Source organism: Chamaea fasciata, unplaced genomic scaffold (genome assembly GCF_029207755.1).
Source record: "Chamaea fasciata isolate MVZ Bird 193981 ecotype frontalis unplaced genomic scaffold, bChaFas1.0.hap1 SCAF_6, whole genome shotgun sequence".
In the NCBI taxonomy this organism is placed as follows: Eukaryota; Metazoa; Chordata; class Aves; order Passeriformes; family Sylviidae; genus Chamaea; species Chamaea fasciata.
In genome coordinates this window covers 51,650,230-51,674,493 of record NW_027094091.1, presented here as the reverse complement: position 1 = coordinate 51,674,493, position 24,264 = coordinate 51,650,230, and the positions used below count along the sequence as shown (strand labels likewise).

Sequence of the window (24,264 nt, the reverse complement as noted above, 5' to 3'; positions counted from 1 at the left end):
GTGAGAAGAAAAAATAATAGCTGAGTAAAAGGAGAATTATTTGGATCTATGTGTGTTAAATTGAATCAAAATGTCTCTCTGACTGGTTTTTACATGTCCATGTTAATAACTGCATAATGTGGGACTGCCTTTTATTGCTTCTTGCATTTGTTGAAGCTTGATTTTACATTGAAAACGAATGAAATGAAGGCCTTCACAGGACCACTTAAGAAAAGATTCATTTTTTTTCCCCGTTCTTTCTCATGAACCACAGAAATTGTCAGAAGATTGTATTCCATGTGTGTGAGATGTGCTTGCTACAGCAGTAGTTTAGGGACATTTCAGGGATTTCTAGGTTTTGCTGATAAGCTGGTTCAGTGACACCAGTAGCAATGCTATCAGACCCATTTGGTCATTTCTTTTGGATTTTCTCATTCTGGTTGTTTTCAGTTTTGCAATTTCTCATTGCTCTACAATGGCCTCAGGAGAACTGCTGCTAAGGAAGATAAATATAAAATCCTCCGCAGGTCACACAGAGCAAAATAATGCCCTCTGCTGGTTTTTTTTCAATTTGTTTCAGAAGTCACAGTTTCATTCATGAGAAATGTGTAAAACATATGATGGTTGTTTGATTTTGGCACTGCAAAAGCTTAGTGGAGTGCTGTACATGTTTATAATTCAGATTGGCAGCTATATATCTAAATATTGACATAATTGCATGCATTTGCCTTTCTATCTCAAAAGCACTAAGTGAACCTTTACTTCTTCAAATTGATGTTTTCTCTGATCCAATCTGACATGTTAATGACAAGCATTTAATTTTTTTATCTTCCAATTTTGAAACAAGATGACAGAATCTATATGTAATCAAGGGTGCTCACCATCAGTAAATCAAATACCAAGTGAAGATTAAGCTTGCTTTTGTGCTAAAAGTGTAGTTTTCTGGAAAACCGGTGTTTATGACCCAATTTAGTACGTTAAGAATATGAGTTGCCATAAATCAGTGTAGCCTTTTTTTGTTCTGTTTCTAGGGGAGTGTTGTTGTTTGGGGGGGGGGGGAGGTGTTGTTGTTTTGGGGTTTTTTTTAATAGCTAAACACCAGAGTGCTAAAGAAGTCAGGATTTACCTCTCTCCTTTCTGTTTTTCACTTTACTACCTTTCAAGAAATAAAGACATAGAATCACAGAATGGCTTAAAGATTATCTAGTTCCAACCTCACTGCCATGGACAGGACATCCGTCACTAGACCAGGCTGCTCAGAGCCTTTCCTTGAACACTTCCAGGCATGGGGCATCCACTGCTTCTCTGGGGAACCTGTTCCAGTGTCTCACCACCTTCGCAATAAAGAATTGCTTTCTAATATCTAATCTAAACCTAATCCCTTTCAGTTTGAAGACATTTCTCCCCATCCTGTGACTCCAGGCCATTGTAAAAAAGTCTCTCATCTTTCTTGTAGGCTCCCTTCAGGTACTGGAAGGCTGCAATTAGGTCACCTCAAAGCCTTAATTATATATGTAGCATATAAAGTAGCAAGACATAATTGTCTCACAATTGTTGCTGCAGTACAACAAAGGAAATGCGACCTTTACATTAGCACAATATTGTTCCACTGTCATAGTTGGTTGATAACGGGAGTGGAACCATAATTCTGGGAAATGTGGAGAGACTGCTTCCCAGAGATGCAAATTAGAAGTAGTATTTCCATAGATACCATGGTGTCTCATTTTTTTTCTTTAATTCTCTTCAATGTATTTAATGGAAAATAAAGTGTTTTCCTGTAAAAAGGAGGGGGGAAGCAGAAAAAAAATTCTATTAATCATACAGTCAACTATTATTTGGTAAAGGTATCTTTACTGTTGTATGTTGCTTTTTAGTAGAGAATTTTTAAGCATTTACAACAATGCAATTTGAATGAGAAACTCAGTGATCTAGTATGGTAGGAAAGTATTTTACTAATATGCTGATAATTAATAACCCAGCTAACTTAATAAACAGAGGCTGAGTCTAGTCTCTTTTTTCCCACATGTCCTCCTTTACCCCTAAATTCCTATTTTGCTTTTTGATATATATTCAGGGAAAAAGCCCCAAACAGATGGTATTAATTAAATGCAATCATAATTTCCTGTTTGACAACTATTGGACTCCTATATTTGTAAATTGTTTTTAAAATATATTTCTGTTCACAATTGTGGAAGATAGTTCAAATGCTGGCTGGTTTGCACCTTGCTCATGGAAGCTAGGACTTGATTGTCAGCAGGTGCTATGAATCACTTGTTGAGAAGAAGGTTTGTAATGAGAGGATATGTATGTAATAGTAATGTAACTCAGATAACCTGAACGTTTCCATGGATAATTCTAATTACTGACTGAGTTTTCTGCTGCCCATGGGCAAAGGGCAGTTGAATCATCACTCCCAAAAATTTGTTAGGAAGGGACCTGAAGTGAATTCATGAAGCCATGCTTTCAGCTGTGCTCATCAACACAACTTCACTTATGACACCAGATAATTTAATACACGAATTAAAGCTGAAGCTCTAATTCATAGCTTTTAAGAAAATCGATATTTTCAAACCCTTTTTTTGCCCAAATCATCAGGCTTCCAGTTAGGCTCTGCCACTTTCTCATGCCAATGAACAATCAATATAAAGTGACATTATTTAAACTGAAGTCTTAAGAGCACTGTGATTAGGAGTATGCTTGTGCCATGGGCTGCAGAGTGCTTTGCAGGTCATATTAAAAGAGCCCGATTGATTTACAAAATTTTCTAGTCAGTTTCAGCTGCCATACCTTCCCACTCAATAGTTCAAATCACATATCGAAGGGACTAAGAATTTCTGCCTTCTTTGGGCAAGAAGAAAGAAATTCAAGAGAGTTAATAAAATTTGATTCAGTACTTTCAAATTTTTGTGCTCTCCTCACCCCCTTCCAAAGGATAACACACTGCTTTAGGCAGAACAAAAATGGATTAAATCAAGGTAGTAGGAGTTTAAAATTTTTAAGTGTCTTTTGTCATATTAAAACATCTAGAATTCACAGTCTTATTGCTCAGTATCTGGGCTTTTTAAAATGGTATTCATATGTCTGCTTTAAATAACCTTTCTTGGTTTTAGTGAAGCTCTAACTGTACCTGTAAAAAGTAAAGTAGCACCTGCTGTACTTGTCACTGTTGTCCCTGGAGACCTAATACATACTGTGAAATACAATGATTAGATCAAGAAATGTTACTCATCCTCTTTTCATGTGAAATGTGTTCTTTAAATTACAACAAAAAATGGAAATGGCACAAAGCAAGTCCGGACTAGCTGCAGGACAAGTTTGCATTGCCAGAGGAATTGCTTATCAGGAGGATACAGAGGAATTAATTGTAAAGAAACTGTGTGCAGAATCTGCCTTTCTGTGCTTTAGACTTTGCAGATAAAATTGATGTTTTATGGAATTTCAGGTGCTCCTTGGGTAGTAGCCCTTGGTCCTGATCATCAAATCATGAAAATATTTTATAAATTTGACTCTTATCAGGCAGTTAATTTCCTATGATTGGATCTTCTATGCACAAAATCTGACTTGTGCCGCAGTGGCAGGGAAGGCTTCAGTAAGCCAAGCCAGGGTGACAAAAATGACCAAAAGTAGATTTCCTCCAGGTATTATCTGTGTTTGTAGTATTTTGATTTCTTGGAAAATACCAACAAGGAGAGCTGATGTGCCAAAGTCCACCAAGTGGGGTTTGCTGGCAGAAACTAAGACACGTGGTTGACATACCCTGCTCAAGCTTTAGTGACCTTTCTGTCCTCACATGCTGAAGACTTCGGTCTTGGCATCTGACTCTCCTTAAACTTAGCTGCTATGAATCACAGAGGAACAAAGATCTTTTTCATAGCTCCTACTTAGGCACATTGTTTTTTCTTCCTCTCCTCAGAGAGCTGACATTGGGATCTCTGCCCTGACCATCACCCCCGACAGGGAGAACGTGGTGGACTTCACAACACGCTACATGGACTACTCGGTGGGCGTGCTGCTGCGGAAGGCAGAGAAGACAGTGGACATGTTTGCCTGCCTGGCCCCCTTTGACCTCTCCCTGTGGGCCTGCATTGCAGGCACGGTGCTCTTAGTGGGGCTCCTGGTCTACCTCTTGAACTGGCTCAACCCCCCGCGCCTTCAGATGGGATCCATGACGTCTACAACTCTCTACAACTCCATGTGGTTTGTCTACGGATCCTTTGTGCAACAAGGTAAGACACAGGGAGGTTCTGCCTCCGAGAGAAAACCTGTATATCCTCCCCATAGCCGTAGAGACCTTCCTCTCCCCTGCCTTCCTCCCACAGCCCACAAGGAACTGGGAGCACTGGAAAGCCTTGTGATAAAAGATTTCCTAGATATTTGGCTGCCCTGTATGGGAACCCTGAGAAGTTCAGAGTGCTAGCTTATGATTTTTGTTATTATAGAAAGGTGATTTTCCTCTGAGGAAAAAAAGGTGTTGCTCATCAGTTGCTGGAGAATTATTCAATATTATCAAGTGCCATGTTCTTACCTGGTCAGACAGAGAATGCTGGGATTTGAATTTTGAACTAAGTTTAGACTAGTCAGCAGTGCTAAACGGTCTTACTGTGTCTGATATTCTTTCCTCCCTCCCCTGATTTATTTCAATTTCCCTATAGAATGTTTAGATTCAAGCTTCTCTGGCCTTGCTGATTGCTTTCTCAATCCCATCTAGCATGTGGTATAGCCCAGGCTGGTCCCCAGTTTGGCATATACTGCCAAGTCCTTCACAATCTAACTTCTGGCAGGGTTTTAACCATGCACCCAAAAGATGTCAGGGCCTGCAGATCTTGGTTGGGTATATACTTCTTAGAATTCTGGTCTGCAAGTTTGGGGTTGTAATGCAAAGTGGAATAAGAAAACACAGCTAAATAGAAGAGCAGAGGGGGTTTAGATAATAACTCTCAGCAACAAAACAGAATGAACACCTTCTTGCTTATCCATGCAATTGTTCCCCAGTCACTGCTGGCACTGCAGGTACATGTTTTAATTTCACAGAGCATCTGCTCTAGAGAGAGTCATGGCCACTACAGCCCCAAACTCGCAGACAGTTCTTTGTATTTTAACTTGAATTTGGATGGAACACTGTAGGTAAAGGTGTCATATTTATGTACTACTGGCAGCATGTGGTTTACCATTACATTATTCTTTTTTTCAAAACAGTCAGATGACTTCCATAAAAGCTAAAGGTATCCATGAAAGTAAAGTATGAAACCCCAGGAGTAGAAAAAAAAAAAAGCCAAAATAATGTCACTGTCCAAAAAAAAGAATAAAAGCTTAAGCTGAGACTTTCCACAAGAGAGGTGATTTTAAACACATAAGCATAGAGACATTACTTTAAAAATTACCACTTGCATTGAGCAGTGATGGTCAGCTGAGGAGAGTTGAAGAGAGAGTTTCAGGGGGTTTGTGATTCCTTTTTTTATAAATAAAATCAAATGCTTCAGTGTAGCTGGGACCTGTGGAAGTTTTCTGAATGTTTACGGGTGGGCTTATAAAGCTCTCTTTCTGTCCAAAATATTCCCAGTGTGAGTGTTTAGGGAATCCAGCTGTGAGAGAGCAGTTGGGTCTGTTACAGAACAAGACTCATTACATCTGTCTTCCTGTTAGGTTAGAACTTGTGAATTAGTTTCTTTACTGCATGAATGTGAGTCATTCCACACAGGTTTATTGGCCTGAGCATCCCTGCTGTAGTCCCAACGGGAGTCCCTAAAAGCTTTCTAGGAGACTGCCCAGCTAAGGTTCAGAGGAGGCACAGCTGGTTTAACACATCTCAGTCTGAACAATTGTTATCTGAATTGTTTGCCTCATGTTTATCCAAGGAAGCCTGTGCTGCCTGGTTTCTGGAAATTTCTGAACTCATGGGTCCAGAGTAGTAGCCTACAAGGGAGCCCTTGGATAGATGCTCAGTTAGCTTTAAAAGAAAAGGATTTTTTTGACCAGTCAATGAATATGAGTGCTTAAGGAGGGCTTAGAGAGAAACCTTGAATTCAGCATGAAACTGAGGAAGAAATTAGATGTAAAGAAGGGGGACCGGGTGGCAAAAATAGCAGAATTCAATAGGAAAAAAAAAAAGGGGGGGGGGGGGGCAGGGAGAGAAAGAAAAGGAATTTTTTTGAGCAGGTCTGCACTCCCTGTGGTAAGGGGTGTCACACTTGAGAGACAACTCAGTAAAACCTGCTGGTGGTACAAAGCATCTGAGGGCACCAAAACTGTTGTGCAATTTCAGAAAAAGAAATTCACAGAACTGAGAAGGTGGGAGGAATTATTTACAGAGACACCTTGCCACTCCATCATATGGATTTTCAACACAATTCTATAGAATTCACCAGAATAATGTAAAATATTCACTTGGCTCCTACTGAGTGAGGGAAAGCTGTAGACATGTATCTATAGCTTTGTTCTCCTTCAAACAACAAGCAGAACTGTCCTGAATTAGCTAGAAGGAAAAATGAAGGACATTGAAAAGAGTTTATACATGACACTTACTGACTGATATAAAGACTCAGAAGAACTCAGAAATTCAGTGCAAACAAGTAAGAGATCCATTTATAATGTCAGCCTGTATTTCACATTCACTTTGAATGTAAGAAGAAACTATATTAGCTGAAGCTTTATTGTTTACTAATCCTTGTGACTACAGACAAATGAAAATAATTTTCATTGACAGGGTAACTGGCCATTGTGGTGATTTAGCCTCTGTTTTCATTCATCAGCTCTTCATTCAGCTGAAAAACTGCTGCTTTTATTTGTTTTGGAATTGTAAATCTGTTGCTATTAATTCTGATTGGCAAATCGTAACTGTAGCAGCATGGGGCATTTCAAATACTGTCACGTTCACTTAAGAAATCTTTCAGCAGCGATTTAAAGCATGACGAGGTACTCATTTCTGTTATCAAAACATAGAGCCAGAGATGCTTTTATGCCCTGTGCTGACAGAAGCAAAGCAGCATGAACCGAGGATTGCTTGTGCTTTTGATAGTTCTGGATTCTTTGTTTGGGGCTAGCAAGTGATTTGTGGCATCATCTTCTCTTTCTTTCCTCTAGACAGAGGAAAAATTTGCAGGCATGCAGACTAGCTTCAGAGCTGCCATGGCTCTGAAGACAAGAGCCCTCTGCTGCAAAAATACATGTCATTCTTTAGGGAAACTCATAACCTATTATGATTGAAACAAAGAGCTCATTTCTTCTGAAATAGTTAAAAACTTGGCAGATTTTAGCAAGTAGCTTTAGTTCACTGTGTCCCTTTTTATTTCTGTTCAGCCTTGACTCTGATGTCTTGTTCAAATGCTATTAACAAGTTTTACCCTTTTTCAAGTTTTGAAACACCAAATAAAAATACTGTGTCATTGTCTATAAACATAAGTCAACACATATCAATCCAATGGTTTTTAAGGCAGGTCTATAATTACTGCTATTTGATGTTCATTCACTATTGAGATCAGTCAAAATGATTTACATAATTTTTTTAAGACACATGAGGATAAAGCTGCAATATAACTCAATATGAAGTGTATAAAATGCAAAGGGAGTTTTTTATTCTGTACTCAAGTCTTTCATAATAAAAATAAACTTTTAAAAAGGGCAGGCAGTGCACTGAAATGCTTTGGCTTCCTACCGAATACACCCACTGAATCTGCAATATACTGTGACTACTAAGAAGGCAGAGATTTTTAGGTGATCTTAGCCATACTGCTGTGGATTATATTAAAAGCAAATGCTTTTGATTCTGAAGTCAAAATTCAGGCATGAGTAGTTAAGGTAATATCTGTTGTCTATTCATCTAAAGATGAAGTAAATTCATCAGTTCAGACTGTGGAGGATTGCAGTTGTGTTGAAATTTAGTGTCATGGCTTTAGAATTTTTTCTTTTCCTTTCGCTCATCCTGGAAAACTAAGTGGCTAAAGCTCTGCATTTTGCTTCTTTTGAATATTACCTTTGAAAATTGGACAGAAATCTGGCTCTAGGCAGCCTTGCTTGGGCACAGTGTGTTTGGACAGTCCCTCTCTATTTCAGAGAGTCTGAGGGATGTTTGAATAATGATACATTATGTAGTCTTTGCTCAGCTTTCGTGCTACTCTATACAACCACAGTTTTCCTTCTCTTGAGCTGTGGTTTTGTTGCTACTCCCTCAAATTTTGCCCTTTTTAGAATTTGCCAGTATAGGGAACCTGCCATATAAACTCTCAAAGAAGAAATTTGGGGGTTCTAAAAACTTTACTGAAATCTTCATTGAGATCAAACTAATCGAGTTCCTGCCATAGCCTGATGACTTTTATACTTGCTGAGAACCTAGTTTAATCTCCTGAAGGTTTTCTATTAGCTTCCTATTAGAGGCTCTTGTTACAAAACACTCTAGGGAGCACTCTGTTCTCACCAGTACTGGAGAAAATCAATGATTTAAGAAACAGAAGTTCAAGCCTAAAGTTACTGCCAAGTCTTTTTGTATAATAGATCAGTTTTTGACACAGGTAAAATGCTGCATAATTTTTTTACCAAGGACTTACAGAAGAATGTTTTTGGGGATTTTGTTGAGTAGGCAGCCTCTCAAATTTTGCTTCAGAATTCACTGACGAGCTAACTTAGAAAAATAGATTTCAACTGAATGTTGACAAAATATTGAAGTTCGAGAAAACTACAATGTTTTGTATTTGATAGGAAAGACACCAAAAAAGACTTTGTCTAATCGCACCCTGCTCATTTTGCTTTGAATTTTTCTGCAAGAGAAGGTATTTCTGAATTGGCCTGGCATTATTTTAGATTATGCTGGTAAAGATGCAAGGCTCTGTTTTGTTAGGGTTTGGGGTTGTTTTTTTTGCTATAATAGAAAATAACTTCTAAATGGCTGAATCATTCAAGATTTAATCACTTCTTAGTGATTGCAACAAAACAAACGTTCATTATAGTTTTATGAATAGAATTTGATCATGGGATAATGAGCACTTGAAGTATTAGCTGCAAAAATGTAATTTTCTTCAGAGATCTTAATACACTTGCTTAACCTAGAAAAGTTATGAAATGGATGATGTTAAAGCACCACTAGTGGGCCGTTTCTTTAGCCCCTTATATTTGTTCAAAATGCTGATCACAACTGGAGGTTTTGATTGGTCATCAGTGGTGTCAGTAACGGCCAATTATGCTGATAATACCGGGTAAATGAGCAAATCTTACTGTTTGCCTTGTGTAAATTACATTTCATAGGAGCAGTAAAACAGCCTCCAAGATTCAGCACTTCAAAGTCATTATAATCCTTCTCAGATGGTTAAAGCTGCTCAGAATTCTCAGTCATCTTCCTTCTATTACCACCCAAGGTGTGATACAATCCTCCTGAAAGGCACTGCATGGAGTCTGCTGTTGCTTAATAAATTACTCCATCTTGCTTATCTCACTCTTGGCATATCCCTATCAGCAGGAAACCATTATGCTGTAGCAACATCCTTTCTTAGTGACATTTTCTCTTAATTAACTGTACAACAATCAAATATTTAATATTCAGAGGAAGACTCTAGAATCATTCTGGAAAAGTTCTGTTAGAAATTAATTATATCTTCACATATGATATTTAGTGGCAAGATCTGATTTTTTGAGGGGGGGGCTATGTTTAGAAATACAAACTGGGACTTTTTGGACTGGGACCTAGTTGCTAATTTGGTTTCTGCACCTGATCTGCTGGCTGACCACAGAAACATTATTTAGTATCTTGGATCTCAGCCTTTAGTTTTAAAATGGAGATATTGCCCATCTTCCTTCATAAAAACATATTTTATATCTTCTGATAGAAGGCAAAACTTAAATGCCAGTCTCATTAATTAACAATTTTAATTGCTCTTCAAACTAATGCCAGTCTTGACATATTCATGCAGCAAGGGGAACAGACTTGCTGAGCCTAAAATGCACAGCGCTGAGCTGGGAAAACGAAAAGTCAGATACCAAACATGTTAGGAAACAAACTACATACACCAGCAGACTTATTTGTGGCATGATAGTTCCACCTTAAAGTATAAGCCCCCAAATTCGTATTTTATTTTGATTAAATCTAGACTAGCATATCAGTAAGTGTATTTACCTTCATAAAGTCATCTCTTTGAAATGGGGACCAAAGCTTGGTGGTACCCAAGCTCCTTTTGCGTGTCTCAGTGGTTTGGCCAGCCCTCTTGACAGCATCCAAAAATGTGTACATTCTGGCAATTGTTTCCTGTGTCTCAAATGTATTTGGAAACCACAAATGACCACTGAAACTGACAGCATGTGCTGAGAGTTGTTGTCGTGTATGCAATACACTCTTGTAAGCCTTGGATGTAGCTTTATGTCCTTTCAGAGGTTTGTCTCTTTTTGAAACTGTAACTCCATGCTCCGAGTAAAATGTTCAGTAGTGTGAACATTTGTTTGCAGCAATGTGATACCACCAGTGTGAAACTACCAGGGGATGTTCTTGGATTTTCCCCTAATTTAAAGTTAAGATTCAGGCAGACCTCAGAGGCAGCTTAAATAATGTATTTCTACATCTTCTCTGCATGTGGTTGCTTGAGTAATAGCACTGGGTCTATGAGGCAGTATATTTAGAGATTTTGTGTCTGATATACCGTCTGTGAGGAAGTGAAGAATGAATGGCAGTGTGAAAGCCCCAAAACTACCTTAATTGCCTCGGACTACCTCTGATTGACTGTGAGAAGGCAATGTCTGTCTGGCTATAGTGTAAACCCTGATCAAAACCAAGTAAGGCAAAAGGAAAGTAGAATTGGATGTCATAGCATCTGTCCATCATTCTGTGCTCTTTCAAGAACTTTCTAAGGTGAATATTTTACTGAGAGCAGTTTTTTAAATTGTTGTAATTTCTAATATGACTATATGCTGTAATTGGGTAAAGAATGGATAAATTAAGTTTGGATTAGGTAATCAATTTTGAGTTTTCAGGGTTCACCTGTGTATAATATACATTTAATTGAGGAAACAAGGAAGAACGATGTAGTCGGGAACTGAGTGTTTCTTGTATGAACAAACAATGTAACCCCCATTTTTATCTTCAAAGATGTTTAGAACCTGAAGAGACAAGTCTTACTTGTCCTGCTATTTGATATCGCTGCACAGGAGTTTACACTTAAATTGACAACTTCAGTTGTTTGAGGTAGGGAGGAAGTGAGAAATGAGTTTTAGCTTTATTAAAAATACTCCCCCTCTGCTTGGGATGACAACAGTCATCTGCAAACTATCAGCCTTTTTCAGCTGAGGACCCCCAAGGCGCCAGATAAACATGAGTTTTAGAGAGAACCCGTGGTAGTTTTCTGTTGCTTTTCTGCCCTGTGAGGAGTCCCTCCTCTGCAACAGCTGTGCCAATAGCTGCATCCACCCAGGCAGATCCACTTCACAACATCAACTGGTGGGTAGGTGCCAGGAAAACTGCCTGAAAGCTGTAAAGACAGGAGTAGCAGAGGTTTTCAAGCTGCTGGCACGAAAGTCTCCCTTCTTCAGCAGCTGAGGGATTTTTCCTCAGACTTCTTGTAATATTAAAGCATTTATAAAAGGAGTAAACCAAAATTAATATAGAAAGGAAACAAAAAATGCCATCAAATGATTTTTTAAACTAATCTGTTCCCTTCCCTGATTGTTGAGATGAAGGACCAGTCTCAGCATATATGGTAAAATGAGGGCTGTTGGGGGGGTTTGTGTTTTTTAAAATATAGTCAGCTTCCCAGCATGCAAATTAAGGGGATTACCATAATTATAACAGCATCCTGTTGTAGGAATCTCCTGCTGCTTAATTTTTATCTTTCCACCGTCAGTAGTGGAGGGAGAGATCCTAAAGTAGGACTTCACCTTTTCAGCATTTTTGAAGTTAGTGAGATGGGGCTGGGTTAAAAATGCGCGCTACCTCACCTACCAGGCAAAAGGGAGATGAAGGAACACGGATGGTTTTGACTGAAGTCTTGTCTTCCCCCACACTAGGACAGAGTAAAGGTAGGGATGAAGGGGAAAGAAAGTCATCTGCAAACAGGCTGTTAAGGAACAGTGATAATAAATCTTTTGAGTGGGGTGTTCGTTGTTCGTGCCGATATACTTGCTAATGGAACATTTTTAGCCATAAGCATGTACCTCATTCTTACAATGGCTTCTTTTATTTCCATATCCCCAAAAAAGAAAATCCTCACTATCCTGTAAAGTCAGCTTTGAAGTTGCTTTTCACTTCTGAAAACCCCGACTTGTGATCTTAAGCAGGGTGATAGCTGATTTGCAGTGAAAACCAGGTTATTCGACTTTCAAACATAAGCATTCATATTAGTGATTTTCATCAATAAATGACATTATAGCATTTTTCTCTGTGAAACTTAAAAGGATGAGTGTTTCATTCTGTCCTCTGTCCACTGTTATAATACTACATTAGGTCATCTGAGTTTTAGAGATCATTTTGATAACAACATTGCAGAACGTACCCAAAGTGGAATTTTAGTCTAAATTTTAAAACGTGTTATTTAGGAACATAATTAGAGCTCCTGCACTGGTGATGATTGAATTCTATAAGGTTAGGAGTTCATTGCAGGGAAGCATTCTGAAAATTAAAGGATAACTAGAATTAGTGACATGAAAATTGAACTGAGGTATCCGAGATGCCTGTGATTCACTTGCCTCTGAAGTAGTCAGGGGTCACTCTGTACTGATGGATGCTTGGAAAACTTGGAAGAACAGATTTATATAACAGTTCATAATTCTTTTAAAATTCAAGCAAAACCATATTTTTTAGTGCATAATCCTTTTTTTTAAATTCTCTTCACCCCCAAAAATCTTGAGTCACGGAATTATGTAGAGATAAAAAGATTATGGGGTAAACTACTTGTCAAAAGACATGGGGACTTCACTGGAATTAGTGTTTGTCCTTATGGTTACACTGCATTGTTTTGTATTTTGCTTGGTTCACAGTTCCTCAGTTTCAGCCAAAGGGGACTCTCTCTCTCATATTCATAAAGTCCTCTCTGACAGGCGCTTAGCTAAAGCCACACTTTAATACCTCATTAATGACATTGTTTAGCTTAATGGTAATTTTACGTACAGATGGTCTGTTTTCAGTCCATTGTGCTCAGTTCTTTCTGCTGTCCCTGAAGGTGCTACCTACAGCCCTGTCAGCAGTGTATGGAAAGCCCACACTAAACAAACTGTATGTGAAAGTAACACACACATTATCTCCTTAGCCACTTATGAATATGTACCAGAGATGATAATTGTGGCTGATTGCTTGAGGCTTCACAGCGTTTGAATCCAGCCATTAGTAATTTCGAGATTTGGTCTCAGCATCTCCTGAAATCTGATCTAAACGTTGCCAGTGCGCAAGGTTATTTGTTAAGATCCAGTGCCAATATCCTCTAAAATAATAGCAAGCATACATCACTTTGATGCATTCCCAGTGGCTGCAAATAGCGCCTTTACACAGGCATGCAATCAAGTGTCATCTTAAAAGCACACATCACATCATAGTGCTCCTGAAGAGCATCCCCAGAGGCTCCCTGTGTTTGTTGAAAATGCACATTGTGTTTGTCTCTGTGTGCGTATATTAATAATTATGTTCTGTAAAATTATTGTCCAAAATTGTTTTGAAAGTGACAACAAAGAATTATATGATCAGAGTTTTTTCTTTGGGTTTTTTGTTTTGTTTGGTTTGGTTTTTGTTTGTTTTTGGGTTTTTTTTGCAAAGAGCTTTTGGTAAAAATTACTAGGCTTATTGCAGTTATTTATGATTATGTAATTGAATGGTCCTATATTTGGTAACCCCAAAATTAAATTTGAAACCATGCTAAGTCTTCTAATAAACCAGTGCATTTCAACAGCGTTAATACAGTATATTTTAGCCAATGGATTCATGAGAGGTGGACAGCAAGCCTCAGTTCCAATGTGGTCACAGTTACAGATATCAAAAAATGCACTTTCAGATATCAAGATGTGCAGTGTAAGACTTGTAATTATTCATCTAAGGGCTCCCTGTAACTTCAGCAAATACTAGTAAATGCCTTCATTTTCATTTTAGCTGCAGTCATTGCTCCTCTTTTGTAATAGCAGCAGAAGAGAAAAACAAAATATACTATGCTATGTAATATATTTTCCAGAACTTTTAGAAGCACTGTAAAGGCTACTCATCCCCTCTCTCTCTGATTATGTTGCACAAGTCACTACAATCTATTGGCACTATAATAATGCACACTAATGTTTGTAGCATTTTCTTTTTATCTCTTGTGAAATTCGATTTTCAATTGAAAATGTATTCTGCTAATTCCACAGAAAGACAGAATGTGACCAGTGCAAAATTGTTAATATCTGAAATAAGTCATTAAGCTTCTGGGTCTAGGCCTAAAAGCCAGGAATTGATTCCTATAGGTCTTGAAGATTCATCTTGTAAATACTACATAATGGGAATGAAAATCTGATTAATGTGTTTAATTAAAGCATCAGAGACACCAGGAGAAGCTAGGCCACAGCCATTTGCTGCGTGGTGATACAACACATTTTCCTTCCCAACTCTTGCATTATTGCCACCATTTCAGCAAGATGGGTGGAAAGAAACGATTTATTGTTGTGAAGGGAATTATAAATATATTATAACTAATATGTTATGCTAACATCACTTTAATCAGGTAATTATTAAAGGACTGTTTGGCCTTTAAGGACATTGATTTAATGGGAATTAATTTAATGATTGAACACTGTTTGTGTAACATTATCATTGCTAGTGATGCAGAAAATTGGAATCTCAGCTCAGCTGAAAAGAGTTTAGACTTTTTATTATCATATTAGATACTATTCTGCTGGAATGTAGTTATTAGACCCTTTTTTATACTTTCAGAATATATTTAAATGTTTGGGGTTTATCTAAAAATTTCTGAATAGAAAAAGTGAGTTAAAATTTTTGTCATTGTACTGCTCTCCTTTTTGACAGAGGCTTGAATTTCTGTTTAAAATAGCCTTTTAGAAAGTCCATTTGATTTTGGCTTTGACTTGCTATTGCTTCACCCATAAAACAAATTTTCTCTGTTTTCATTCCCTGCTTTCTTCTCTGCAAATCTGATGATTTTTTTTTTAGGAGGAATAGGGTTTGGCTGATGGAAAAGTTTTGCAACTTTAAAGACGCAGCAGCTTTTAAAAGTAGCAGCAGAGCACAGTTCTATCTAGATAATTCTAAAGCTGAATCCCTGCACTGCCTAGGCACAGCTTTGTGGAAATGGTGAGCATCATAAAAGGAGTGTGTTCAGTACCTTAAGGTTAAGACAAAGTTAAAGCTGACCTTTATAGTTACAACTCCCACTTACCTAAAGGTATGTTGTCTCTGGATGCCCTCCTTGGTTTTCCCTTAGGACCGCTATTGTCACAAATTATTTTTCATCTTCCTAGTGCCTCTAACTGCTGTTGTATATAAATTAGACCCAGGGAGAAAAGGGGAGCATGTAGTGAAGTGCTGCGTCTGACAGACTGCTGCAAATAGATTAATTTTCAAACAGAATTTTACTCCAGGTTGTCTGACAGTTCCTGCTGTATCCTGGCAGAACTTTCCAAGGGAGCCTGGTGGCCAAATGATCAGCTCTCTGTCACTAGAATGAAGCTGTTACAGTAGACACTGCAAGTTAGGTAGCCTGATACTTGAGGACTGATAGAAAAAAAAAATTCGTAATAGACATAGAAGAGACTTAAACTTACAACCCCAGTAGGTTACTAATCCAGTGGTGAGCAATGCTGTAGCAGGCTGAAATGCTTTTCACTGGGTAGCACTGACCCTTTCCTTGATGCTAGAGGATTTTCTAGCTTCAGAGGGGATATTTTCAAGGAACATGACTGAAGAACTTGTATTTTAAGCAAAATAGTTTGTGAGCAGGCATTTTGAAAATCTTTTGGATATTTCTATTTGTCTATCAGGTCACATGTCAGGGCCCTCTGATCAGATTTATGAGATGGGTTCTCTGGGCTGTAACTTGATGAAGGTTTTTGTGGAACTGCCAATGGTCCTTGATTAGTGCCAGCATTTGAAATCTCAGCATGGGCAATCTTTTCCTATTAATGAGAAAACAGAGCTGAGCAATGAGCCTTAGTATGTGAGTCAAGTGCCAAAGGCACATTCAAACAGATACACAGCAGTAGCAAGTAAAGGATTTTCAGAGGGAGTTTTCAAGATATGAAATGTAGCTTGGAGGTGCCTGCTGGCCAACAGTAACAGAGGGTGACAAGGTAGCGTGTTCCAATCTCTCTCTCAGATTGGAACTGCCTCATGCCTGGCCGCCTTGGTAGGAGGCTGGGGGAAGCCTACATCTGCCCCCACAAGGTTGTGCATATACCTTCGGGTTAGCTGGCTTCCAGAGCTGCTGAGAAGGATCTTTAGCATGTATAAGATGCAGCTTCTCAAACTCCTTCACAGATTTCAGATAACTAGAAGTGATTTGAAAGAAGCCTGAAGGAGAGGAATGATAGTTTCGGATTTTCTCCCTGTCACATAAAGGGGAGAAATAAATGAGGAGAGCTTTTTTTTTGTGCATCATTGCTTCCCTTCTGGGAGTGCAATGAGGGCAGTGCTTCCCACCCAGCTGAAAGAAAACAATCTTTCAGGGAGAAAATGTAATGAGATTAGTCAGGGGATCATTACACTAACAGCAACAAATGGCAAGAGTAAGTGATTGTTTAGTTCAGAAATAAGACATTAAGGGGCAAAAAAATTAATCAGAGCCCCAAAAGACAAAGTGAATGCATTCCTTAATTGCCTATAGACCATCAGGAGAAATCTGAATAATAAACAAGAACAGTTACTTATACAGAATTGATCTTCATGGTGTTTCTGAAATCTAGTAGAAACACTTGGAAAGATTGCAAGTCAGATGGACAAGGTGGGCTAAAGGGGAAAAAGGTGTCACTGTGTCAAAATGGCATTAGGTATTTCAGAGGTTGAGAACTTGGAAAGAACTGATCTTGGTTTTTTTCTGTGTCAGTGTGCTAATGGCTGGAGCACAAAAGGAGATGGGAGAAAGTGACTGCTGCAGGCCACCAAATAACACTGGAGTGGAGGACGGTTGGCTTCTGTAGAGCATCTCTGTAATGCGTAAGGGAAAATGTGAGGTGGAAGAGGGGCAGTCAGGCTGAGTGGTGTGTGTTTCAAGCCTCCAGCTGCCCATGCTGAAGTATCTGGAATGCACATGTAAAGCATAATGAAAAGAAAAGGAACACTGATTGCACCAAAGTGTTGAATGCTACAAGCTTCAGAGAAAAAATGACATGGGGAGAAAGTGTGCACAGAGGTGAGGCAGAGCTGAGAAAAACAGGAAGGAGGGCACTGAAAACTTTATTAGGAGATACAGAAACCTTAATGATATTGGTGCATTAGGTGAAAGTGATACTATTCAAAATTGTTATGCCAGAAAGGCAATAAATATTTCTCTTCTGTGCTTGTGAAAAAGCAAAGTAAATAATTTCTGTGTAGTGGAGGTTAAATGGTAGCTACTACCATAACACAGTTTCAAATCAGAAAATTCAAACAAACTTCACCCAAGCATTTATGAGAATTTGCTGTGTAGCTTCCAAAATTTCTGTTTGCTGACTTGAATCTTAGAACATTGGGCAGGTTTTAGAAAGATGACCAAAAAAAAAATATTGTAAACCTAAAGACCAAACTGAACCTTCAATTCAGTTGAAGATTCATCTTAATATCTTGATGTAACAAGATGAAAGACATAACAAATATAAACAGGCACTTAAGGATTTCAAAAGATATAATCATTTAAAAAGTCTTTGCATGACTTTTACTATTTTATTTTAAAAAAAGAAAACTTTATCTTTGGGATTTGATGGAAACTTTTATAATCACTTTGATAAATTAAAAAAAAAAAAGAAGGATCCCTTTCAATTATACTACATCCAATGAACTCACAGAACAGTTCCTAATGTATCTGGATTATTTTCACAGTATAGTCATAATACATAGATGCAGTGCTCTCTCTTCAGGAAGTAAAGACCTGAAGAAATGTTTCATGTGTGAAGCAAGATATCTGAATGTCTCTTTTCATATGTAATTTTTTTTTTTAATCACTACATTTTGATACAAACGAAATGCTACAGGAGGAACAGGTGGTGTGGTGCGCAAAAACTGTCGCTGGCTCTCAAACTTCTCCACACCTTGTAACACCTGGCTGCCAGCCCTGCTTCATGATCACTTCCTTCTCCACTCCCAATCCCCTGCAATCTGCCAATACGCGCAAGGATAGGGAATTCAGCCACTGATTGACAAGCTTATTTGGAAGGCATTACCAATTTAAGGAGTTGTATTCTCCTGTAGAATAATTCGTCATGCCTGCTGTGGTCAATGGGTGTTAACTTCAGCACAAAATGGAGTATTACAAGCTCAGGTTGTGGCATGCCACCTTAAATGTAATAGATGAATACATTCAAAGTTCAAGGAAGAATGGAGAAGGATACATAAAAAAATGAAAATAAGGGAAGAAAAATTCATGATGAGAGATTTCCCGACAACTTCCAAGCCGCATTTTCTTCACAGCTGGTAGAAATAGGTATAGGCTTCATTGACTGTAAAATATTTTTTTTTGTCCTATACTGAATTGAACATTTCCAATTGAAAGTGGGAGAGATTTTATATTATCAAGAAAGTTTTTAACAGAACAATGGCAATAGCTAATGCTCTGAAAGGTTCTGCCTTTGAAGAGCTCTGCTTTGCAGAGTTTTGCAAAGATCACAGAGCTCAGTCAAACTTTAGGTTTTGTTTCTTGTGGCAAAAAAAAAAGGCGGAAATATGAAATACCTTTTCCTCTTTGTTAATGCAAACTACTTCCCTTACATGCACTCTCTGTTAATGTCCCTTTCACAAATGAGACATACATTGATCTGAACTGTTTGCAACAGGCATCTGCACTTCTTTATGGAAATTGCAGATGCACAGCTTAATTGATGTGACTGTTCTAGCAAGCTAAAGGCTAAATTGCAGCCAACTTCCAAGTCCTTTGTGCTTTTTTACCAAAGGCCAATAATTCACTGAATGTGGACAGAATTTTTGTAAGAAAAAGCAGAATCAAAATCTGTCCCCAGATAACCCACCCTATTATTTCTTCACCTTCCTTTTCCAAGCACAGTTGATATTCTTACTTTTAATTTTGATAGTATTACAGTTCCTCAACAAAACAGTCACTATTAACATATTTTTCATGGTGCCTTAAATTATCTGGAGAACTCCTTGCACAGAAATTCAGTTCACTGCAGTTTTTCTTCAGGCAAACAATTGACAAATCCCTGAGAACAAAATGTTTGGAAAAAGAGCCTATGCATTTGAATTCTTCAAATTTAGTCCAGAATTATAAAATACCAAGATCTTACCAGGCTGTGATCCTGAATTTCCCTGTTTTGCCCATTTGTCCTGTGTTTTCATTCCTCCTTCTTGCCTGTACTTCTCTCTTGTGATTTTTGACATGAAGAAACCTTTAAACTGAATACTAAATAGGTAAAATAATTTTTAAAGTAAAAATATGTATGGTCATTTTATAGTTTCACATTTTATCTTCTAGGTTGGTTTTTATCCTGATATTTAAGTCTGTCGTAATTATGAATTATGTTGTTTGCATTATCAAGACAATGGATTCTTTTTCTTGCCTCCTATTTAGCTTGAAGCACTTGGAAAGAAACAGGAATAAACAGAAATTTATAAGATAAGTTGCAGTCTAAGCCTGTCATCTGAACTAGGCCAGCATTAAAATGATCTAGGATTGATGAAGGAGAGCTGCATTAGATGAGAGTGGGAGGACTAAAAGTAATTTCTTTCACTGTGGCTTCTACAGGAATTCAGCTTTTTCAGAAAACTCCCAGTAAGATTGATTTCTCAAGTTCAGTTTACTCTGGAAAATATCTTTCCCTTCCTGCACATGCAGGCTGCAAAAATTTAAAGGCAGATTAGATTTTTCTAAGTGATTTTAGCACCCATCACATGTCAGATGAATTACACTGGGAGCTGTAGCCACAACATAGGTGATAAACAGGTAGTGGAATTTTGTGCTGCATTATAACCTACTGTGGGTGTATTGGAAAGGCCACAATAAATATAACATAGTCTCTGCATTCCTTTGAGATCTGTCTCTTAAGGTGACAAAGCAACTCCAGGACTGCTGTCTTCTGTGATTTCCATTTGTTTCATGAGTGGGGATCAGTACTTTAAAGCACTGCTCATCATGCCCCAACAGCAGTGTTTTCACTGTAACCACAACCAGTGTGCTGACCTCCACTGGCGAATTTTGCTATAGGAATGAGATGTCAGATTTCTCGCTGGTCATCAACATGTGTCTGCATTGCACAGGTGGCCCCCTTGGCCATCAGGGGTTAGTAAGACTTGCTGGTATGATAGGAAAGACAACAGCAGGTGAAGATTTGTCCCATGCTCTTGGCTCCCTCCTGCTTTGCACTGTGTGTCCTGTGTGTAACCTCTTTTAACTAGAACATGGCGTGATCCATAAAGATGTCAACGCACTTGGAACTCATCCTAGATCGTGGAAAGCAGGGCTCAGGGAGGTTTGCATGTCTGTCCCTCCTGCACACTCCCTATTAATTAATCAAAGACGAGAATAGTGTCTTTTAGGTCTGTAGCTCTCTGTCCTGGTGATGTTAATGGAGAAGTAGTAATTGTTGCTCTCCTGAGCGACTTTGCACTCTCCTGCACTGAGAAAATGTGGATTGGGACCAAAAGGAAACTTCAGAAAGTTTTATCCCCAGAAACAAAATTGGGGAGAACGAAGAGGTTTTTTAAGGTGAACTGTCATGGTGCAGGAAGTGTTTTAGCAAAGAGTACAATGGAACAAGACTGTGTCACATTAAGTCTCCTACTAGATGCCAACAAAATGACACCAGTAAAAGATCTCCTTTGGTTTCTGTTTCTTTTCTTCTTTTACTGGGAAAGGTGGATTACCCCGCATGTTCTGCTTAAAAAAAAGTCACTCACCTATGCAGTTGTAGTGTCAGCCCTGCTTTTAGAAATTATGGTTTAAGAAGCCTCAGTGCAAGAATTGTTAGAGGAGTGAGGAATTGTTTTGATATGTGTTTATTGTACGTGTACTTCAATACAAGCTTTGTTGTCAAGCTTCATTTATTGAGTGCTGGTATTCAAGGTACAACTGTGAATTGGGAACAAGGCTTCACAAACACCTGGAGGAAATAAAAGCACTTGGACTAAGCAGCATTCGTGGGTTTTAAAGTCTATTTTTAACACGAGAGGGAAAAGGAAAAAGTAATAGTGAACAGTGGGGACAACCTTACTGAAGTATGGGAAAGCTGTATGGAGAGTAGGGAATGCTGTGGCTGAGGGGTCTGCTGTGGCTTTCATGTTCACTTGATGCACACCATCCTCTCTTGAACCAGAAGGCAGGTGTGTGAGTTTCAATGGTCCTCTCTCTTCTGACATTTAACTTCAAAAATGTGAGAACTTAAGAGTTTTACTCATTAAGCTGAAAAATGGAAGTGCGAGGATATCCAAAACATCATTGGCTTCTTCTCAATCACAGTGGCCATTTCAATTAAGTGTGAAGATTATCTGCAGGGATTGGCACCTGAAAGGTAAAAGGACAAATAGCCTTTTCTGATATATTAATATAATTGCTCTTTTCATTTCATTAAAAAAAATTAAATTAAGTATTTCAAAGACATTGCAAAAACTGTTGTAAAGTAAAAGTAATTTAAAATTTATGCAGCAGAGAAACTCAGATCTTCAGATGTTGAAGTTAGTGTTCATCTTCAATAATCCTTAGACTGAAATAATATCTCCCAAACTGATCAGTAGATTCTTACTTCAGACAATTACATGGCACCTTGGAAATAAAAGAAAACTTGTTTCAAGCTATGCAGGTCTAACAGATTTTGTCTGTCAATTCTGGAATTCTCAAAAGGCAAAGGATTTCAGTGTTCATATTCCAAAAGTATAAATGAATGAAATCGATTATTATTTCACGCATGGTACAATTCCACATCACAGATGCAGGAAAAAGGTTTCAAATTTGTATGGCAATGTGGAGTTCCCAGTGTTTTGTATAGGTAAGAAAAATTCTGAATAAAGCACTAAGAGGATCCTTAATAGACCACACTGATTAAACATCCAGTTTCAGTACATAAGTGAAAATTATTTGTTCTTTGAATGGGAATAATTGTAATTTGTATTCCCTTAAACCTACTTGCTGTGGAAACATTAAGGCGTTTTTACATAAGTACCAAACAAACTACCTACAGATGATTGAATTGGTAACAAATTGCTTTTGCAAATCCCAGGCATTGTACCATCATAAGATTTTGCATAGGAGAAAGCTACCTCAAAAATAATATCAGCTTCTCAAATTGCTCATTGTAGAGGGAGAGGAAAAGGATGAACATCTTGAGCAGTTGACTGTGGGTGTTTTCTGCATTCACCTATCCCCCCTTAGTTACTTGTAGCTGTGACAAAACATACTGTAGACAAAGGAGGGATTCTAAAAAATCAACATTTTCCTTCGTCTAAAAGTCTGAGATTGATTTATTTTTTAAACAGAAAGAGCTCTTGCCAATACTCCAAACTAGTGTGTTTTGGGCAGCTATTTGAATAAAAACTGCTGCTTTTCATGGCTTGCATTACTAGGGTCTTGTCACACAATCGATAGTTTGCAGCTCATCCTGGGAGGCTTAATTGCTGCTTATGTTCTGTTTAAATGGCAGTTGGATTTTAAAGGAAAGCAACTATAGGAACGCAAAGCAATGTTTGCTTTCTTCTTCAGTACGTGTGATTTTTCTTTCCTTCATGTCCAACTTCACTTGCAGCAAGTTGTTCACATACATATGGTTCTCACGAGCATCTGCCTGCCCTACAGAACTGTGAAAAGTAATTGTGTTTTGATGGGATTTTTTGACTTTATGTTCCCCAGAATGAAAGAAAAACTTAATTAAGGTTTGTAGATAAGATCTTTAAGGAAAGAACATTGTAAGAATTTACTTTGGCTGCTTTTGTTCTGAGATCTGGAAGTCTTATTTCCATTACTGGACAGGACTGGCAGATGAACTGCAATTAAAGGCACAATAGCAAAAGAGATTAAACACAGGAATGACAACTGACAGGAATGACAGTGTGGGCTTCCTTCAGTGCTTTTTTTTGCATAGAAAGTGCAGCTCCAAATTCTGCTCAGTTCACTGAAGCACCAGTTTTTAATGAACTGCTATACACTGTTAACCTTAGGGTCTAGTTATCCTGAGTGATACACAAGCATTCCTCTGCCAAATGAAAACTCTTGCTTTTCTTTCTTCCCCACAGGAGGAGAGGTTCCATACACAACCCTGGCAACCCGACTGATGATGGGAGCCTGGTGGCTTTTTGCTTTGATTGTCATCTCCTCCTACACGGCCAACCTAGCAGCTTTCCTCACCATCACACGCATTGAGAACTCCATCCAGTAAGTTGATAAAGAATGATTCAAGGGAAAGGAGGGTGAACATAAATATACATGTAGAGGGGTATAAATGTTCTACTTAAATGTGAGAACAGGAATAAATTTTTATCCTCCTGAGGAGTAGTTGGAAAGTTAGAAAAATAACAATATACCATGGACTGTCGCTCTCCCTGGAGACGCTTTGTTTTTAGGGGTGGAATTGTTGGCCTCTAGCTTTTCCCTGTGGCAGACATACATATGTCTGCTTGCACACGTACGTATTTTGAAAGAAGCAATTGAGTTTGAGATGACCACACAGTATCAGTGTTTGAAATAGGAAAGTATAAATTGCTGCTGTGTTCTCCAGCTCTGCTTTCCATTCAGATGTATTCCACAATGCTTGCATTCTGACGCTTTGGTCAGTAAGAACCCAGTAATTCTTCCATGTATGGGGAGCTCAAAGCTGACTTCACCCATTCTTGCCAAGGCAGAGATGTGTTGACAGCAACAGTAACAAACTCACTTGTAGTCATCTTTGCTCCTTCTGCTCCCAGGAGCTCTCTTGCTGCATAAGCAGATCATGTCGTTTTCCTTTTTCCATCTATTCATTCCATTGCTTCATGCCTCCCAAAAGTGAATGGCCTGGTCTTCTCCTGTCTCTTTTATGGTGAACTCTTTCTGTCACACCTGCCAGTCTTTTTCTGAAGATCATGTTATCCTTCCATACCACAGGAACCTTTCTAGGTCTCATACCCTCTCTCCCTCCCCTTTTGTACTCTAGTATCCTCTTCTTCAGATAGCTACATGCTGAGTTGTCCTTGCTCCCATTGCTCCAGTGACATCCTTCACCTTCAAATGCTCACTC

General features: G+C 38.4%; 1 protein-coding gene across 3 annotated transcripts in view; it reads left to right on the top strand.

The window, feature by feature from the left end:
* Window positions 1–24,264, top strand: part of GRID2 (glutamate ionotropic receptor delta type subunit 2) — a 675,112-nt gene that overhangs the window by 549,534 nt on the left and 101,314 nt on the right. For all 3 annotated transcript variants that reach the window (XR_010721503.1, XM_066186372.1, XM_066186371.1), the window contains exons 11-12: window positions 3,893–4,205; window positions 23,285–23,423. Coding sequence is in view for 2 of the 3 variants with exons in the window: in XM_066186372.1 (XP_066042469.1) it covers window positions 3,893–4,205; window positions 23,285–23,423 (452 nt within the window). In the remaining variant the exon portion in view is untranslated. The remainder of the gene's footprint in view (window positions 1–3,892; window positions 4,206–23,284; window positions 23,424–24,264) is intronic.